The sequence below is a fragment of the Oncorhynchus tshawytscha genome, linkage group LG06 (genome assembly GCF_018296145.1).
Source record: "Oncorhynchus tshawytscha isolate Ot180627B linkage group LG06, Otsh_v2.0, whole genome shotgun sequence".
NCBI classification, from domain to species: domain Eukaryota; kingdom Metazoa; phylum Chordata; class Actinopteri; order Salmoniformes; family Salmonidae; genus Oncorhynchus; species Oncorhynchus tshawytscha.
In genome coordinates, this window is record NC_056434.1 from 39,101,906 (window position 1) to 39,121,020 (window position 19,115).

Sequence of the window (19,115 nt, forward strand, 5' to 3'; positions counted from 1 at the left end):
TCATGACATGCTCATCCTTGAAAAATGCCATAAGGTCTGAAATAGCCCAGGTAATTGTCTGTACAGTATGTCTAAGTAAAATAAAATAAAAATTGATCTACTGCTCTGCTGACCAGCTAGCTAAAGTGTAGTCAGTGGCTGAGACAGAAAGGGGAAGGAAGAAGTTCAACACTTCATTCAAGTCATTTCAATACAGCACATGGGTTCATCATGGATTGGGCACAGAAGGTCTCTGATCACGCTGGTGAACGGTAGCGAAGTGTCACTAGAGATGACATGCAGGAGCTTCCTGCAAGAATTTGTAGTCATGCTGAGGTCTTCTCTTGCTAATTAGCATTTCATTTTTGTAAATTGAGGCTACTATATTGATAATTACACGGTTATCAAAACCTCACACCAAGATAAGCCTACTAATGTACACAGTGAATTTTACGAGCACTTCAAATTAAGTATGTGAAAAATGTATGGTGGAAAGATGAATGGAACCATTTCCGTGTTTGACCGCTAGGTTTTATGGGTATTAGGAAGCATCCACTGTGGCAGACAAAATGGCACAGATATAAAGATGAGTCCTCTATCTCTCTACTGCTCATTGGTAAGGTTGAGAAAATCGGACGTTGAGTGATGAGGAGCAACAGGACACTGGTCAGGTTTCCACTAGATAGCACAGCCACAAAGTCAAAATGGGCTATATCGTAAAAATTAATTGGAACAAAAATGTGCTTTTTGGTGTTAATTTAAAACTGCAATATGTAACTTTTTGGGCTACCTGACCAAATTCACATAGAAATGTGAGTTATTGATCTGTCATTCTCATTGAAAGCAACAACTTACATTTATATGTGAATTTGGTTAGGTAGCCCAGAAAGTTACATACTGTCCATGTGCATTATTTCTGCTTCCCGTTAAGTTTTGTTTATCTTTTACTTTTCGTTATGTACACCAACTGAAAATACAATATTTTGGGTTATGGAAAGATATTTTACAGCGGTTGAGATGGTACAATAATTCTCTACACTATACTTATTCGTTTAATCACAAACTGAAATTAGGCAAAATATTAGAATTTTTGCAACCAGGAAATGTCAGTGATTTCTCCATAGTGCATCTTTAAGGTTAGCAGTGTGGTTGAGGTTAGGTTTAAAAATCAGATTTTAGAAATAGGCAGGGTTTATGACTTTGGGGTGATAACTACCCACTGGTCCGAGTTCACTAGTTATCACAGCCACAAAGTCATAAACCCTGCCTGTTTCTACAATTTCTCTTCTTAAAATCTTATTTTAATCATTAACCAAAATTCAAAAGGCACTCGCACATCTGAGCAATCTCTTTGCAGGTGCATGGCAACAGTTGAACAAGATGAAGGAAAAAGGAAACCGCACACTGTTCTTGGTAGTATCACTGATATTTAATAAGCTAACGTAAACAACACGCCTAAACTTAAATTAAGACTGAACACCAATTTTTTGTTTCCATTCATTTTTACTATATAGCCCATTTAGGCTGTGGTAACTAGCGGAAACCCTGATCCGGGTACAAATTAACGTAAAGGCTGCGTAAACGTTGTATTGCGCGTACGTTTACAACAGTCAGGCGATGCAACGATGAATAAGACTTAATAAGGCAACGAATATTCATGTGTAAACATACTGAATTGTAATTGGATGCATTTTACCGCCGTTTCATACTGCGCTATGATTGGGTAAAACCACCCAGGTGTTGAGGTCATCTTCGGTTGATCATGGTATGAGACATGCCAGTTATAGCTAGCTAATAAAGAGCTATGTTTAGAAATATCCGGTCGTACAAAGCGTGCAAGACAGTAACTATACTCTGCTAATGTATGTTAAAAGCTCATTTATGTATTGCAGTTTGTTTGAACTTTATTGTAGGTTATTGTTTAGCTGTCTGTTGTGATCTACATAATATATTAGAGTAGAGAGAAAAGCATTGGCTAACTGTTAGCCACAACACCAACAGCTGTGTCTAGCCAAAAAGTAAACTAAAAGCTAAGTTAGCCAACTAGCTAGCGTTTTATAAGTATGTGCACGTAAGGACAACCGCAGCATAGGATGGCAACCGTGTGACTAGGCTAATTAATGCAGTGATAAAGCACCTTCTGTTTACACTTTGTTTTGAGTTCACCTTCTAGGCAACTATGTTATCGTAGTTATGCGTTTCAGCACTGAAAGTCACCTGTGTGTGTCCAATTGTCCCTAGCCTTTGGGACCATGGCTTATCCATTAAGGAGTGAAGTGGTCAGGCTGTATAAAAATGTAAGCATAACTTTGTCCCTTTCAATTTCTTCACGTGACCTTTTGTCTAAAGTATAACAGGACATCCAGAAATCAAATGACCACTACTTTAAGATTAAGATAACTTTATTGGTAAATTGCACACAAGGTCCAATCATAATTTAACATCACCTTTTAACTGAACCCCTCCGAAAGACAACACCTTTTAACTGAACCCCTCCGAAAGACAAGCACACATACAGACTGGGCGCCAGCTGTGTTGTGGGAGGTGGGGGCAAGTGCCTTGCTCAAGGGTACATTGTCAGGCATTTTTGGTTGCTAGCTCACTTCCTGACAGATCTTCAGTCGGACCTCGGATTTGAACTGGCAACCTTCCGGTCGCTGGCTCACCTCTCACCGCTTAGGCTACCTGCCCCAACGCACATTTTTTTGTTTTTAAATATACGTTTCTACCCCCTTCAATGGGTAATTGTCACTGTTCTACTCCTCCAACAGCTCCTATACCTTGGATGGGAGTATCCCAAAGGTGCTGGCTACTTTAGGGATAGACTAAAGTCTGCATTTTTGAATAACAAAGATGTGAAAGACCCAGAGATGATCAAACAAATGATAGCCCGAGGGTAGTTTGTCATCAAGGAGTTGGAAGCACTTTACTACCTGAGGAAGTACAGAGCCATGAAAAAGCGGTACTATGAACCTGAGGAATGACTGGCGATACCACTGCCTTGAAATGTGACAATAACAAAGTTATGGTGCCCTCTATGAAGATGTTTTATTAAGAAGGGTCTAAGAAGCCACCTGACGAGTCCAAACACCAGAACGATTGAAGGCCATATTAAAGTTCAATAGAAGCCATGACAGTGCATTCAGTGTACAACAGTATATGCGGTTTAATATGCTTTCCTTGTTCCAAGCATACTTGAAACACTATACTGGCTTTTGTAGTCTTGTATTTACCTTTATACTATATTTTACACAGATCAACTTTGCCAAAACCACTATAAAACCACAAATATTTATTTGAAACTATGCTGGAAAAATATTTTGGGGATCTGAAAAAAACATTCAATGTGGAATGAGAATACTAAAACATAGCAGCGATCCTGAGTTGCTTCATTCAAGTAGAATAACTTAATGTTGGTGGAAAATTGAGGTTTTAATAAAAAATAAACATTATCTGGTGATTGAACGTTATTGTAGAATGTCGATCTTCAGAGTATAAAATTAAACTTAAGTCTTAAATTCTTGTAAACACCTTAACACATAAGAGGTTGTCGTGTTGTACGTCCGGTGAGGTCCAGGTCATGTTCCGTGGTCACTCGGGCTCAGTCACCACTGCACTCGGATATGTCAATTCGGCAGATAGGGCACGTGGAGTTTTCCTGCCAACAGCAAACAACTAGGTGTATTTTTTTTTCTAATAGATTTCATGTTATCTTATAGTTTACCATTTACCTTGTACAAACTCAAGGTTCAATAGTTAATTTAATGACATTTTAAATGGTGAGAACACCAACTGTTGAGTAACTGCATTGTAACACAGTGCTGTCTAAATAGGTTGTGTTGGGGCCTGCTTATATTGCACCACAGAAAAAGTGTGTACCTTTAACCAGCGGTCGATGCATTGCATATGGTAGTTATGGAGGCATGGGAGCATCCTCAGCAGTTCCCCCTCTGTATAGTCCGAGAAACAGATCTGACACCTGTACACAGAGGAAAACATTATCACTGGAGAACACTAAGAGAATACACTAGTAGTAGTGTTGTCACTAAACCAGAATTTTGACTTCGATACTATCTCATAAAACCCATGAATGACATTTATGACAGCACAAGCTCACAGTCAGTTGAGTTAGGTGAGGAAGAGGTGACAGACGAAGGGGGACAGTATCTATAGACGTGACGGAGAGACGATTAAAGGTGCACTATGCAGATATCGTTCTGCCATTTCCTGGTTGCTAAAATTCAAATCATTCACCTAATTACAGTTTATATGACAAAGCAAGCATAGTGTAGACAGTGTAGCATCTAAACTGCTGTGAAATATACAGTATGTAATATATAGTGCCTTCAGAAAATATTCAGACCCCTTCACTTTTTGTTACGTTACAGCTTTATTCTAAAATATATTAAATTGTTTTATTTCCTCATCAATCTACACACAAGGACAAAAAGATCAAGGACATCAACCACCCGAGCCACATCCTGTTCACCCCGCTATCATACAAAAGGTGAGGTCAGTGCATCAAAGCTGGGACTGAGAGACTGAAACAGCTTCTATCTCAAGGCCATCAGACTGTTAAATGGACATCACTAGCCGGCTACCACCCGGTTACTCAATCCTACACCATATATAAAACATTGAATCGCTGGCCACTTTAAAAATGGAACACGAGTCACTTTAATAAATGTTTACACACTGCTTTACTCATCTTATATGTATACTGTATTTTATTCCACTGTATTTTAGTCAATGCCACGCCAACATCGTCCTAATATTATATCTGCACAGCTATTTTCAGGTCTCTACAGAGATGTTCAAACAGGTTCAAGTCCAGCTCTGGCTAGGCCACTCAAGGACATTCAGAGACTTGTCCCGAAGCCACTCCTGCGTTGTCTTGGCTGTGTGCTTGGGATCGTTGTCCTGTTGGAAGGTGAACCATTTTACCCCAGGCTGAGGTCCTGAGCAGGTTTTCATCAAGGATCTCTGTACTTTGCTCTGTTCATCTTTCCCTCAATCCTGACTAGTCTCCTAGTCCCTGCCACTGAAAAATATCCCCACAGCATGATGCTGCCACCATGCTTCACCGTAGTGATGATGCCAGGTTTCCTCCAGATTTGATGCTTGGCATTCAGGCGTTCCAAGCGGGATGACGCTCCAAGCAGGCTGTCATGTACCTTTTACTGAGGAGTGGCTTCCTTCTGGGAACTCTACCATAAAAGGCCTGATTGGTGGAGTGCTGCAGAGATGGTTTTCCTTTTGAAAGGTTCTCCCATCTCCACAGAGGAACTCTGGAGCTCTGTCAGAGTGACCATCAGGTTCTTGGTCACCTCCTTGACCAAGGCCTTTCTCCCCTGATTGGCCAGACGGCCAGCTCTTGGAAGAGTCTTGATGGTTCCAGACTTCTTCCATTTAAGAATGATGGAGGCCACTGTGTTCTTGGACCTTCAACGCTGAAAAAATGTTTTGGTACCATTCCCCAGATCTGTGCCTCGACACAATCCTGTCTCGGAGCTCAACGGATAATTCCTTCGACCTCATGGCTTGGTTTTTGCTCTGACATGCCCTGTCAACTGTGGGATCTTATATAGACAGGTGTGCGTCTTTCCAAATCATGTCCAATCAACTGTTTTTCGCACAGGTGGACTCCAAGTTGTAGAAAAATCAAGGATGATCAATGGAAACAAGATGCACCTGAGCTCAATTTCGAGTCTCATGGCAAAGGGTCTGAATACTTAGGTAAATAAGGTATGTTTATTTTTAATACATTTAGGCTGTAAAGTAACAATGTGGAAAAAGTAAAGGGGTGTGAATACTTTCCAAATGCACTGTATACACACACACATTTTGCATGTGTTATTGCAGTGGCAGAGAAATGCTTGTTTCTAGCGCCATGCGACCAATAAAATGTCATTTGTATTCCTATTAACTTCCAGCGGCTTTATCGCAATGCTAAGTCATACCGGCCAACTTACTGCCTGCTTGAACGGCAATAACTCAGATAAACATGAAATTACCCTGGGAATCGATGCAGAGCTCAGATGCACAAAAGCAATATAACATTCAAAATGGGTGAATCTTTCATTTCTGTGCAGCATGAGTGGGGAGCTAACATGTTGCAGCCCAGACTTCCAGTGCTCTAGCAAAAAGTGGAGCAGGCAAAAGGCATGAACTTTGCACTCGTTGTTTATGTAGTAATGAAAAAGTACCGAAGTATATAGTGCTACACTAATCTGAAGCGTGCTGATATTCTGAGCAAGTAAATTTATGTATTTTTAATTAGAACTGTTGAACTGCACTGCGTCATCTTTATTGGAAACTATGATGAGTTTAATCAATGTGTCACTGCTTTGGCTGGAACAATATCCTGTGCTCAGACAGCCCCATCTTACATTATGGAAAAGGTACTCGTTTGTGACTTACTGTGTCTTTCCTGCACTATGTGCTGGGTCGTAGGTTTTCGTAGGCAGCCTCTCAATCTCTCTTTCACTCAGGGTTTTCTTGGCCACAACAGCACCCTGGCCCTCCTCAAAGGCCAGTAGAGCCTGAGAGATCAAAACAGAGCATACACACATGAACCAAAACCCACATTATTAAGACAATGGGGTTACTAGGGATGCAAGACATAAATCAATGCAAGAAAAATGCTGGAAAACCTATGTAAGAGTTTGACTGCAAAACAGAAGGTGTGATGCCTACATGGAGATGACAGAAGCTTAGTTTGTTTCACAAATGGACCCAGGCAAGTTGTACCTCATAGTTGTCTCCCTGACTGTCATCAAAGAGGGAAGAGACCACATGACGTGGGTTTCTGCGACGAGGAGTGCGAGATCGGCCTCTTCCTCTGCGCCTTCCCATCAACTCTGAATGATTCAACACACACTTAACACGCATACACACCACAGCAACAAAACCATTTTCTAACTAAGTAGTGCATCAAGCATACCAGTAAATTTCACACTACTGTGTTTGTTGTTCAGTAACATACCTTCCTCTAATCCCACGACGAGAGGCGAAAACGCTGCGTAGTTCACTGCTGAGGGCCAGGGCGACATCCAGTTCATCCCTAAATGAGGATCATACTGGAGGGGGACAGAACAATAATCAGACCAGTTCACACAGAAGCGCAATTCAAAATAATAACAGTGGAATCCCCATTCAGTGTCACATTGAGTGTGTACGTGCTTTTGGACATAATACTCACCGGGTAGTTGTGGTGGGGTCTGTTGGGCGCCATGGCTTCCTGCTGTCTCCTTTGTTCCTGCTGCAGTTGCTCCTCTCGGTCAAACTGTTCCTACAGAGAGAAAAAAATCCATCACACAGGTTAATCAGGAGACTGAAGGTTTTACGTGAAAGTCATTAATTCAGTTCCAATCCTGAATGTACTGATTAAGATTGAATTAGCCTGAAGTAGAGAACCCAACAGTGTGTTGTCGACCAGTGTTGACTTAAAGCAAGCTTGTTTTAAAAAGATAAGTAGTACCCTTTGAGTTATCCCTACCTGAAGACTGCGCGCAAATGCCTCATCTTCCTTCAACTGCACTGCGCGAACCACAGCCTCTACAATGACATCATCATCGTTGTCACTGATGACCACCTCGTCATATTTGGGCGACATTGCTTCGGCTGTTGAGATAAGAGTAGTCAGAGGGTCCAGAGACACACCAAGGATAAGCTTATGGTTCTGCTGTTGTCTGTGAATTCTGTTCCGAGTCAGGTTGGTCAATGTGTAGTGAGTCACTTAAAAGTGACCTAGAATCTACACTGCAGTTAACGTTTAGATAGTCTATATCGGGCCCGTAACATTTCGAAGTAGCGTTCTGTCAAAGAGCTAAACTTCTTTTCGCCTTGGTATATGTGTCATCTTCTTACCCGTAGAGAAAGGAACCTCCCAGCCAGCAACATGACTCTCTTTCTCTGTGCCTGGCAGGAATGACACGGAGTCTGTGGTGAGGTTTGTTGGGGCTCGGGCAAATGTGGAGGCGGACTTGGTAGAGGTGGACTTGGTAGAGGCTGCTCTTTTACAGGTCCTCTTCCTGCCTCTGTTGGAACTAGGGAGCCCAGGTTCCACTGTGGATTCTGCCACAGGAGCCTGAGACGATGCGTTTCTGCAAAATCCTTCCCCGGCTGTCACTTCCTGCGAGGCAGGGGGCGCACCAAGGGAGGATGAGGGTGGTGATGATGAATAAGAACATGGCATAGAGGAAGGGAGAGGAGGTTCCAGCCAGGTCACCAGAGAAGAGTCTGTTGTCATGAGAGATGAAGCAGCAACAAAACCACTGGTTGCCCACGAGGTGCCCGGTTTGGCTTCACCTCTCATGCTGGTGGCTGGCATGGACAGCTTTTTGCGTTTTGACATCTGATGAGAGGTGGGGGTCATGATGAGCGATTTGTCCTCTCGACTGGGAGGTGGGCTGAGAGAAACCTGCAAAAAAAGGGCAAGGTCAGGCTGTGGCGACATTCAGCGACTCAACTTTACATTTCTGTTGCAAGACTTGATGTCACACTTGGATTTTATAGTAAATTGTTGCCTTCAGAATGTATTCAACTTACCGATCCAAAGTTTTCAAACCTATTGTACCGCCGCCTCCGTCTGAGGTACTGAGGGCTGCACAAGCAGAATGAGAACATTTTGAGGAATATAGCTCTACACATTAGTCTTGCTTCGTAAGGTACACTGACAGAAACAGGATCTTTATTGCACCGATGGTAGTAAGTGTTCCTAGTAATTACAGGACCATAATATGCAAAGCAGCAGTGTACCTGGGTGTCTCAAGGATGACGACAGGGGGCTCGTTGAGGGTGCCAAATTCACTGAGTTCACCAAAGAGCAGGTCTTGCTCATCCAGTAGGCATGCCCGATTCAGGGGTCCCGTGGTGTCTAGTTCCTCCAAGTCCTGAAGTGGACTGCTGGGCTCCAAGTTCTCCAGTGTTCTGTCCATGTCTACAAAGATGGAGCTACTAGCTTGTGTATGGTCCATACACTGTCAAAGCTGCAATGTGCAAACCAACACACATTCACACCATTTTATGTGGTAAATGACAAAGTTAGAGCAGTCTACTTTTTCATAATCAAGCAGTCTTAATGAGGTTTGCTACTGTATATTATTAATCCTAAATTACATAAGAAGGTGCCCCTGGAGAAGTTACTAGCTGAGTAGTCCAGTTAATCACTTAATTGGTATATACAGCCTGAAACTAATGACTGCACAATTGTGTAATTGTTCCTTACAAGCCAGAATATTGAAGAAGAAAAAAAAACATTTAAACTTACTCTACCGATTGTCTGTGCAGTTTGTACTTCAGCTGCTCAGATTTGAGACAAAATATTCACAGGAAAGTATTGTTAGGTATATGGTTTGGTTCTGCACCTAGGTAAAAAAAAATATATACTGGATATTTGGTTCTATCGTCAATCGCTATTGAACCAAGTATGCCATGACAATTGAATATTCTGAATTAGGGGAGGGAGGAGAACAATCCACACCTTTTTGTTGGAATTGTTTTGGGAAGACAGAAAATTAAATAAAATTGAATTAAAATGAAATTCACACAAAAAGGTGTTGATTGTTCTCCATCCCCCTGGTTTAGAATATACCATTTTCATGACCATTGCATGCTTGGTTCAATAGCTATCAAAGAGAGAAAAAAATAATGGTTCTCTAAAAAGTTGGGTAAACAATATTTTCCTTTGGATATCTTGTCTCAAATTTTAAGCAGCTGAAGGACAAACCACATAGACAACAGGTATAGTACATTTAAATGTAATTTGAGTCAACATTCTGGCTTGTAAGGAACATTTACACAATTTTGCAGGCATTAGTTTCAAGCTACATTTCCTTTAGAAAGTATTTACACCCATTACTTTTTCCACATTTTATTTTTTGAGATTTTATAAACAATACAAAACATACACACGACTACATCCTAGAAAACATCACACCTGCCCAGACCCACTAGCCCCCATCTCTATATCACTTTCTACCACATGGCCTGAAACCGCACGGTTGTTTGTCTCCATCGCCAAGATAATAAAGCTTTTGATCTTTCCATTGCGTGAACGACGGAGGGTTGGCTGATTTCCAGTTTGAGAATACTTTTTTTTTTTTTTTAAGTTTTATAATTGATTGAGAAGAGTATAGTTCAACCCGTCGGGTAACTCACTGCAACCTCATGTCATGCCTTAAAATATACAAACAGACACATTAAAACAAACTTATATTGTAATTATATTATACTTATATTGTATATTGTACTTTTTTTTTTTTTTTTACATTCCCAGAAGGCATGAATTATTACTTAAAGGCTGAATTTTAAATAGATTAAATTGAGATTATGTCACTGGCCTAGACACACAATAACCCATAATGTCAAAGTGGAATTATGTTTTTAGAAACGGTACCAAAATTATAATTTTTTTAATGAAAAGCTGAAATGGCTTGAGTCTAGGTACTCAACACCTTTGTTATGGCAAGCCTAAATAAGTTTGAGTAAACATTTGCTTAACAAGTCACATAATAAGATGCAATGATAGTGTTAAAAACCTCTACAGGATTGGTGTCCTCCCCCGCGGGACGGTTGAGCTAACGTGCACTAATGTGATTAGCATGACTTAAGTGACAAGAACATTTCCCAGGACATAGACATGTCTTATATGGGCAGTAAGCTTACATTCTTGTTAATCTAACTGCACTGTACAATTTAGAGTAGCTATTACAGTGAAAGATTAGCATGCTATTGTTTGAGGAGAGCGCACAGTTATGTCCTTAAATGTATCTATAAAACAATTAGGCACATTTGGGCAGACTTGATACAACATTTTGAACAGTAATGCAACGGTTCATTGGAGCAGTCTAAAAACGTTGCATCTACACTGCTGCCATCTAGTGGGCAAAATCTAAATTGTGCCAAGATTCCTAAGTCATATCATGGCCTTTCTCTTGCATTTCAGATGAAAGATGAAAAAAATAAAACGCATGTTTTTTCTTTGTAATATCTTTTACCAGATATAATGTGTTATATTCTCCTACATTAATTTCACATTTCCAAACACTTCAAAGTGTTTCCTTTCAAATGGTATCAAGAATATGCATATCCTTGCTAGCTTTGGGTATGTCATTTTAGGCGAAAATTGAAAAAGGGTCCGGTCCTTAAGATATATATATATATATATTATACACACACACACACACACACACACACTTGAAGTCGTAAGTTTACATATTGGGGGAAGCTTGTGGAAGGCTACCCGAAACGTTTGACCAAAGTTAAAAAATGTAAAGACAATGCTACTAAATACTAACTGAGTGTATGTAATCTTTTGACCTGGGAATGTAATGAAAGAAATAAAAGCTTAAATAAATCCCTCTCCCTAATATTATACTGACATTTCACATCCTTAAAATAAAGTGGTGATCAGAACGACCTAAGACAGGGAATTTTTACTAGGATTAACTATCAGGAATTGTGAAAAACTGAGTTAATATGCATTTGGCTAAGGTGTATGTAAATTTCCGATTTCAACTGTGTGTGTGTATGTATACACATACACACATATTCCTCATGAAACCCAGACAACAACAAAAATGCCATGATTTTTGGAGGAAGGATTGTTGACATTCGAATCCAAAAGCATAATTGAGAAATAATTAATCTAAGTTGACATACTTATGACATTTTGGCCTTCCCACAGCCACCTTTAAGACTCCATAATGTTTCATCTGTAGATGCTTTACCACTTGCTCTGTAATATGAGTAGTATTTTTATTTCAATAAAAATTTCAATAAATGAATATTGAAAAATGTAAACCAAAAAAATGTTGGTTTTGGCTATTTTTGTTTTATACATTTTTGAATATGATATACTCTACAAGCATATTCAAGTCCTAGAGTGGATCTATGCTAGATTTAAAGTTATGGCCCAATTTGTGGAGATAAAATGGAATCTAGGCAATGTAACCAATCACAGCCTTCCTTTTACTTGTATCACTGCACATCCTGCAAATGGGTTACCACATTCATTGTTGGTAATGCTGACAAATTGGATCATAACTCTAGAAGTAGCAGACAGCCAACTCTGGAACATTGATATGTCCATTTAATATATTATGTTCAACAATACATTGAAACATTTGCCAAATCAAATTGTGTGTTTTCCATATTTATGTTTTATATTCTTCAATATTCATAAATTACATTTAAAAAGTTACTGAAATCTAAATACTACGCATTACAGAGCAAGCGGTAAAGCTTCATATGACACCAATGTTTGCTGTGTAGCACCTACAGATTAAACAAGGCCTGGGTAAGGCCAAAATTGAAGAAATATGCCAACTTTGAGAAAATATGCTTTCAGATAAAAATGTTAAATATACAGTTCCTTCAGAAAGTATTCACACCCCTTGACTTTTTCCACATTTTGTTGTTACAGCCGGAATTAAAAAAGTATTAAATCAAGATTTTTTGTTGTCACTGGCCTACTCCAGAATGTCAAAGTGGATTATGATTTTCTCTCTATTTTTTACCAATTAATAAAAAATGAAAAGCTGAAATGTCTTCAGTCAATAAGTATCCCCTTTGTTAGGGCAAGCCTAAATAAGTTAATGAGTAAAAATGTGCTTAACAAATGACATAAGTTGCATGGACACACTGTGCACAGATCATTGTATGTGTGGGGTACAGAGATGAGGTAGTCATTCAAAAATCATATTAATTTAATGACTACCTCATCTCTGTACCCCACACATGTAAGATCCCTCAATCGAGCAGTGAATTTCAAACACAAAGACCAGGGATGGTTTTGAAATGCCTCTTAAAGGGCACCTATTGGTAGATGGGTAAAAAAAAGCAAACGTTGAATATCCCTTTGAGCATGGGAAGTTAATTATAGATCAATATTGTAGTTATTCCACAATACTAACCTAAATGACAATGTTAAAAGGAAGCCTGTACAGAAAAACATGTATCCTGTTTGCAATAAGGCACGAAAGTAAAACTGAAAAAATGTGGCAAAGAAATTAACTTTATGTCCTGAATACAAAGCGTTAAGTTTTGGGCAAATACAACACATCACTGAGTACCACCCTTCATATTTTCCAGCATGGTAGTGGCTTCATCATGTTATGTGTGTGCTTGTCATCGGCAAGGACTAGGGAGTTTTTTTAGGATAAAAAAATCAACAGAATAGAACTAAGCACAGGCAAAATCCTAGAGGAAAACCTGGTTCAGTCTGCATTCCAACAGACACTGGGAGACAAATCCACCTTTCAGCAGGACAATAACCTAAAAAACACAAGGCCAAATATACACTGGAGTTGCTTAAGAAAAGGTGTGCAACGCTCTTAGACTTAACCAGAAAAACTCACAGCTGTAAACACTGCCAAAGGTGATTCTAACATGTATTGACTAAGGGGGTTGAATACTTATCGAATTAAGCTATATTAGTGTTATTTTTGTATTTATTTTTAATACAAAATGTTAGAATTTTTCTTCCACTTTGATATTGCAGAGTACTTTGTGTAGAACATTGGACAAAAACATGACATTTAAATATATTTTAATCCTACCTTGTAACACATTTTGAGAAACTAGGGGTGTGAATACTTTAAAGTCACTGTACTGTATATACCAATGAATTGTGTATTACAGCCTGATTAAATCAGATTACTAGCTAGGCAGCTAGATTAAATATAATTAAATATTAGATTAAATATAACTAGGTTAGATAACTACCTGCATTTGACCAAGGAATTAGAATAGTTCTATAGGATCCCCATTTATTTGACTCTGAAATTACTATTTTGACGGCATAAGGATATGACTCATTCGCTTCATGATTGAAATATTGTGGGAACGTAACGTCTTAACGTTACATAAACATATCAATGAGTGTACCTAGCTAGATATTCCCTATGAGGTGTGAACCTGTAAACATTAGCTAAAGTATGTACTGCACTCTGTTGGTATGCGTTGGCTAACTGTGCCTGTGGCTATCCGGTGGTATGCTAGCTAACTGTGCCTGTGGCTACCCGGTGGTATGCTAGCTAACGACTGTTGACTGATCTAATATAAATACAACAAAACTAATACCTTCACATAGATCACACCTTACTTCGTGATTACGATTCAATTGGTCCTTGTTCTCGAGAGCCCTCTTGTTAATCCATCTCACAAAATACAACGACTAAACATTCCAGCCAGCTAGCTAACCAGCTGCTAATTTCCTTTCTCTTCCAGCGCCAAAACCACAACATTCTGTTTTATTTCCGTTTGTGACGTGTAATGTTCTGTGTTCACTTCCGACATCACTTCATAAAAAAGTAACCATCAGAAGTGGTTTTGAAGAGACCATAATATCAAAGATAATGACAACTCTGTGGTAATATGAAAACTGTGGTTAAATTCTCCCGTACTTAATATGTCAATTCAAATACCAGTAACCGCCATCACTTGCAAATACGATGTTCATTTATTTAATTAATAATTGTGTATTTACATTATCACTAACGCCATTATCAAGGTACATAAATAAATATTAAAAATCAATTAACCCAATTTATCAGGACCAATAATGAGTATTGGAATAATGAGCACACAAGAAAAAAAGAGACAACCACATATCCATAACTTTAAAAAAAATATAAAAAAAATATATACACACACACACACACACACACACACACACACACACACACACTATACACTCAAAAACGAGTCCACCTAGCTAGATATACTAGGAATAGAAAAGGGGAATTGATAGGAACTAAATGGAAGCTAATGTAAAACATCAGACTCAGGGACAACAATTTTTTTTTTTTAAGTCCATCTTTAGGATGTCCCCTGCAACAAGGCAAACCACTCAGTTAAGGGCCCGGTTTCCTGATAACCATGGAACTTGGTTTAGGAGTGTTTTAATGATGCCACATTCTTACAACGGCAAAAGATGTAACGTCCGTTTCTCAAAACAACATGCAGAATGAACGTTCACTAAAAGCGTTGTTAGACCATGTGTTGACACTGATAGGATCGAAACAAAAGCAGCGCTCCTTTCAAATCATATTCCAAAATCCTGATGATGCATCAGCTCCTAGAAAGATATTACCACTTATGGTTGGCTGCAAATATTGAGGCAACTTATAATGCTTAACCAATAATGCACAAAATCACATTGAGCACATCATTGCGCACATGTTGTTACACATCAAAATATATTGAGGCAAAAATTACAGATACAGACAATAATTGGCAAAATAGAATTCAATTGATTGAACATGACATTGATTTCAATTAGGTTGAAATATATAGACCCATGTAGCCTATTTATCTTTTAATGCAGTTATCTCGGGTTTTAATTTGAAGCATATTTTTATCCTTCACTTACTTGCTTGTAACAATTGCAAAGACTTTAGCAACTTTGTATTTGTAGTCAACTTTGTACTGAAGTTATCGGCAGTCATAATCAGAGAGATGAACATCTTGATTCTATGTTTAGCAGAGATCTTCTGTAAATAAAGTGACACAGAAGGTCAAAAACATAACGATGCATAACGATGCACTTAACTGTTCTACGAGTGGTGAGGCAGTCGGTAAATAATGAGCGTGTTCAAGTGCAACTTTAGTAACGATGGTTTTGGGAAACAGCTCCGAGATTTAACAATGCTCCTACGAAGATTCTAACAATGAATTTAGCATAAATATGCGGCGGGAAGTCACATTTATTTGCATGGTGTTAGGCTGAGGTTACTGTCCGCTCTTGAGAGACTCCACCAGCCTAAGGAGTAAACAGAAACAGAAAAATTATTCAGTTTTGTTGTTGTATATTGAATGACTCCTCAGCTTGCCACTCATATTCTTTGTTCCTAATGCAAACCATGTTATTAATTTAATGATAATTTAAAACTGTCATCATCTTAACAGCTGAAAGACACACACACACACACACACACAAAAACTGCCTTATCCTTAACATTTTGGTTCCAATTCCATTACCATTCCATGGCCTCATCCAACCCTGTTCCCTTGGTGGCGGAGGTCTTGAAGATCTGCCACTTTCTGTCTTTGAGTGCTGGCAGGCCCAGGGAATTGGCGACCTCAGTGGGAGTCATGGCCTGCTCCATGTCTTGCTTGTTGGCAAACACCACCAGTATAGCCTTCTTCAGCTCCTCCTCCTGCAGAGAGAATGCAGACAGAGCCCTCTATATCTGGAAACCTAGTCTGTGACTGCACATGCTGTTTAGCTCACAATTCCATCAAAATATAGCAAGTACATGGATAAAAAGAGCTAGTGAGAGCCATGGGACCAGTAAACATATTCAACTATGGAAGGCTTTTATACAAGCTACTAAAGCCACATTACTCATACCTCAAGCATAGCCACCAGTTCAGACTTGGAGATTCCCATCCTGTCCCTGTCACTGCTGTCCACTACATAGATAACAGCATCAGTGTTGGAGTAGTAGCAGCGCCAGTAAGGCCTGAAACAGAGAGAGATGCAAAAAGAAAATTTGGGTAACCAATACATTTGTTGGTTGACTCTTGACAAACTGACTGCTGATGGTTGCAATATTCAGATATGTGTGAGACATATGCTACAATAAATAAGTTGAAGTCAGGAATGTCTCAATACCTAATACTGGTCTGCCCTCCAAGATCCCACACCTGGAACTTCAGATTCTTGTATGTCACCGTTTCCACGTTGAAACCAATGGCTGAAAAAGAAGAGAATGGTAAGTCAACTAATTTCTACTATTGTAGGTTAATCGTAACTGTTTGCATGTCATTCTCTGCATGAGCCATTTCAGTGACCAATTTATCTGTTGCAAGACATACCATCATATGGGCATGCAGGAGTTAGGCCATCAGTGTGAGTGTTCCTCAGCACTGAGAAGAAGTTATTTTCACTCACTGGGAATAGTGGTGACGACCTCCCCAACTTGAAGTCTGTAAAGGATTGTGGTTTTCCCAGCTCCATCCAACCCCAGGATCAGTATCCTCATTTCCCTGGTGCCAAACAGGCCAGAAAAAAGACTGGAGAAGAACCCACCTAGATTTAACAAGGCAGGAGAAATAAAGAAGATTAAAGTGGTAATACGTTACTCATAACATTTGTCAAACTATACAGATAACTTCAAAGGACAAACACTAATGTCAACTGTCAGGTCTGCTAAATGCATCACATCGTGAAAGGAATTCTACTAAAGACATAAAAGCACGGTCTGGTACGCATTCACATTCACGTGTCAGAAAGTTATTATTTTCTTGAATATGTAAGGGTTTTTCTCTTTGATATTTTAAGTGGAAATTGTACACCATTATTGGCGTGCCATTTAATATAGACCACATGGAAAATTCTCTAAATCAGATTTTTATATGAATAGAGACTTGCTAAAGTATCAAGAATCTGCCTTTTAACATGCCCCTCGTCATGTTTCTCAGACTCCTAGGAAGATCACTTAACCCCAGCCTTTCACCATCATTGCAAAGCCCTAGTTATGTTGTTGCCATTTTCTTTCGTGGTGGAAAACAGAGCCCGTCGAGCATCACGTTAACCCTGTTGTCCATAGACAGATTGGCAAAAAAATGTTTTAACAGTTTCAATTTGTGTGAAGCTTGCATTCAATTGCCCCTCCATGTTGCACACAAGCTTACATGAAAACCTCAACCCTGTTGTGGTCAACCCTGTTACTTCAAAGGCACTTTTAGATTTTTTTTTTTTTTTTAATTGCAAGTAAAATAAAAAAGACCAAATGCCAATAAAGTGCCTTTAAAGTAAAAGGGTTGAGGTTTTCATCTTAAATCACACATAAATCCCCTCCTGACAGGGGGAATATACGTGTGTTGTGTGCAACAGGGAGGGGCAATTGAATGCAAGCTTCAGCAGATTAAAATTGTTAAAACATTTCTATTCAATCTATCTATGGGCAAGAGGGTTAACTGTTGCTCGACTGCTCAGTTTTTCACCCAAAAAAACAACAGAATATGGCAACAAAATAACTAGGGCTTTGCAATGATGGTTAAAATGTTAGGAAAGGTTGGGGTTAAGTGGGTTCAAATATCCCTATAAATCTGAAAAACATGAAAACATTTTTCCCATCTTAAAAAAAAAATGTTTTTTTATGAAGTTGAAAATGTGCTCTTTATGACAGAATGTTAGGTGAAATTAATAGTTTTGTTGGACACTACCCAAAATGTACTCTACTAGTGGAACGACCCAGCTAGTAGAGCAACATATCGACGTCTGTATTTAAGACATTGACTGGATAGCAAACGTTCGTCTGGCATACCTCAAAGAATAACCAAATAATCATAATTTATTCATAGGAAATCGTACATTTACTATAACAGTCTACCTAGCTAGCTAATGCTAACACTAAGGCATACAACCAAATATTAAGATAAAACGTTGGCAGATGATGGTCAGACATTAATCAGTGGCTAAACATTGATTTTATGTAAAATTTTGTCGATAACTCTAAAAGCAAACTGTAAAGTAGCAACGAATCTTACCCATTTTTGACTAATAACAGTCCCTGCTATCAATCAGTATGCAAAGCTTTTTGTAGGAAAATATTTATTGTACATTGAGTGGCGTCTCTTCTTCTTTCTTTTGGGTTTGTTTACATTGACAGCGCAGTTATCAGGACATTATCGCCACCTATTTTCAGGGATGTACTGGTGATTTGATGGTCTACTCTTTTACATTACAATCATACATTATACGGTACAGTCCCAACATTGAAAATATTAAAAAGTACACATTAATGTTCGGAGAAAAGAACTTGTTGCAGAAATCGAAGACCACACCGGCAGAGTGGATCAAAGTTTTGATATGGCTGCCTGCATTGACACATCGTGAAATACTCCTGTCTGTATTAAAAATAACTTCTACTCATAATAGTTTCAATAAAAAACATGACATTTTATTATTTAGTGCAAATTGTTTTATAGTCACATAGAATATTGAGTACAATCACACTTCAAAAAGCAGATAAATATACAGGTTAATCTACAATAGCAGATAAATTGGCTAACAAATATACCAATAAGCAACATGTTAATGAATAAATACAGCATACAATATACAAACAAAAGCTTTAAAAACCTATCTCTGGCTTTCATTTCCAGTGTCTAACTGTCAGTGG

The 19,115-nt window shown here is 38.8% G+C and overlaps 2 protein-coding genes across 6 annotated transcripts; both read right to left on the reverse strand.

Annotated features, from left to right (window-relative positions):
- Window positions 1-2,363: 2,363 nt before the first annotated feature.
- On the reverse strand, window positions 2,364-14,247 carry si:ch211-59o9.10 (uncharacterized protein LOC561841 homolog). Of its 5 annotated transcripts, none has more exons than XM_024423832.2 (11): window positions 14,087-14,247; window positions 8,740-8,920; window positions 8,530-8,584; window positions 7,849-8,401; window positions 7,478-7,602; window positions 7,181-7,270; window positions 6,965-7,058; window positions 6,730-6,839; window positions 6,400-6,521; window positions 3,859-3,958; window positions 2,364-3,637 (listed from the first exon to the last, which is right to left on the reverse strand). In XM_024423832.2, the coding sequence occupies exons 2-11, from the start codon at window positions 8,916-8,918 to the stop codon at window positions 3,581-3,583; spliced, it is 1,485 nt and encodes a 494-aa protein (XP_024279600.1). In that variant the 5' UTR covers window positions 8,919-8,920; window positions 14,087-14,247; the 3' UTR covers window positions 2,364-3,580. The 5 variants fall into 5 exon arrangements, with proteins under 5 accessions (XP_024279600.1, XP_024279597.1, XP_024279598.1 ...); XM_024423829.2 differs by having other exon boundaries at window positions 8,740-8,969; XM_024423830.2 differs by having other exon boundaries at window positions 8,740-8,969; window positions 14,082-14,247.
- Window positions 14,248-14,420: 173 nt separating this feature from the next.
- Window positions 14,421-18,588, reverse strand: LOC112252530 (ADP-ribosylation factor-like protein 1). The gene is made up of 6 exons (XM_024423833.2): window positions 18,481-18,588; window positions 16,880-17,017; window positions 16,601-16,682; window positions 16,337-16,448; window positions 15,964-16,142; window positions 14,421-15,745 (listed from the first exon to the last, which is right to left on the reverse strand). Exons 1-6 carry the CDS (start codon window positions 18,482-18,484, stop codon window positions 15,715-15,717), a joined length of 546 nt encoding a protein of 181 aa, XP_024279601.1. The 5' UTR covers window positions 18,485-18,588; the 3' UTR covers window positions 14,421-15,714.
- Window positions 18,589-19,115: the final 527 nt, after the last annotated feature.

Bases quoted from the DNA above. Each gene is read 5' to 3' on its own strand.
- LOC112252530 (XM_024423833.2), bottom strand. The intron at 16,449-16,600 runs GTATTGAGACAT...TCTCTGTTTCAG, and splicing joins GGAGGGCAGACCAGTATTAG to GCCTTACTGGCGCTGCTACT. The intron at 16,143-16,336 runs GTATGAGTAATG...TTCTCTCTGCAG, and splicing joins AACTGGTGGCTATGCTTGAG to GAGGAGGAGCTGAAGAAGGC.
- si:ch211-59o9.10 (XM_024423829.2), bottom strand. From the start codon at position 8,957: ATGGACCATACACAAGCTAGTAGCTCCATCTTTGTAGACATGGACAGA. The intron at 7,603-7,848 runs GTAAGAAGATGA...TTATCTCAACAG, and splicing joins GGAGGTTCCTTTCTCTACGG to CCGAAGCAATGTCGCCCAAA. The intron at 7,059-7,180 runs GTGAGTATTATG...GTCCCCCTCCAG, and splicing joins GACCCCACCACAACTACCCG to TATGATCCTCATTTAGGGAT.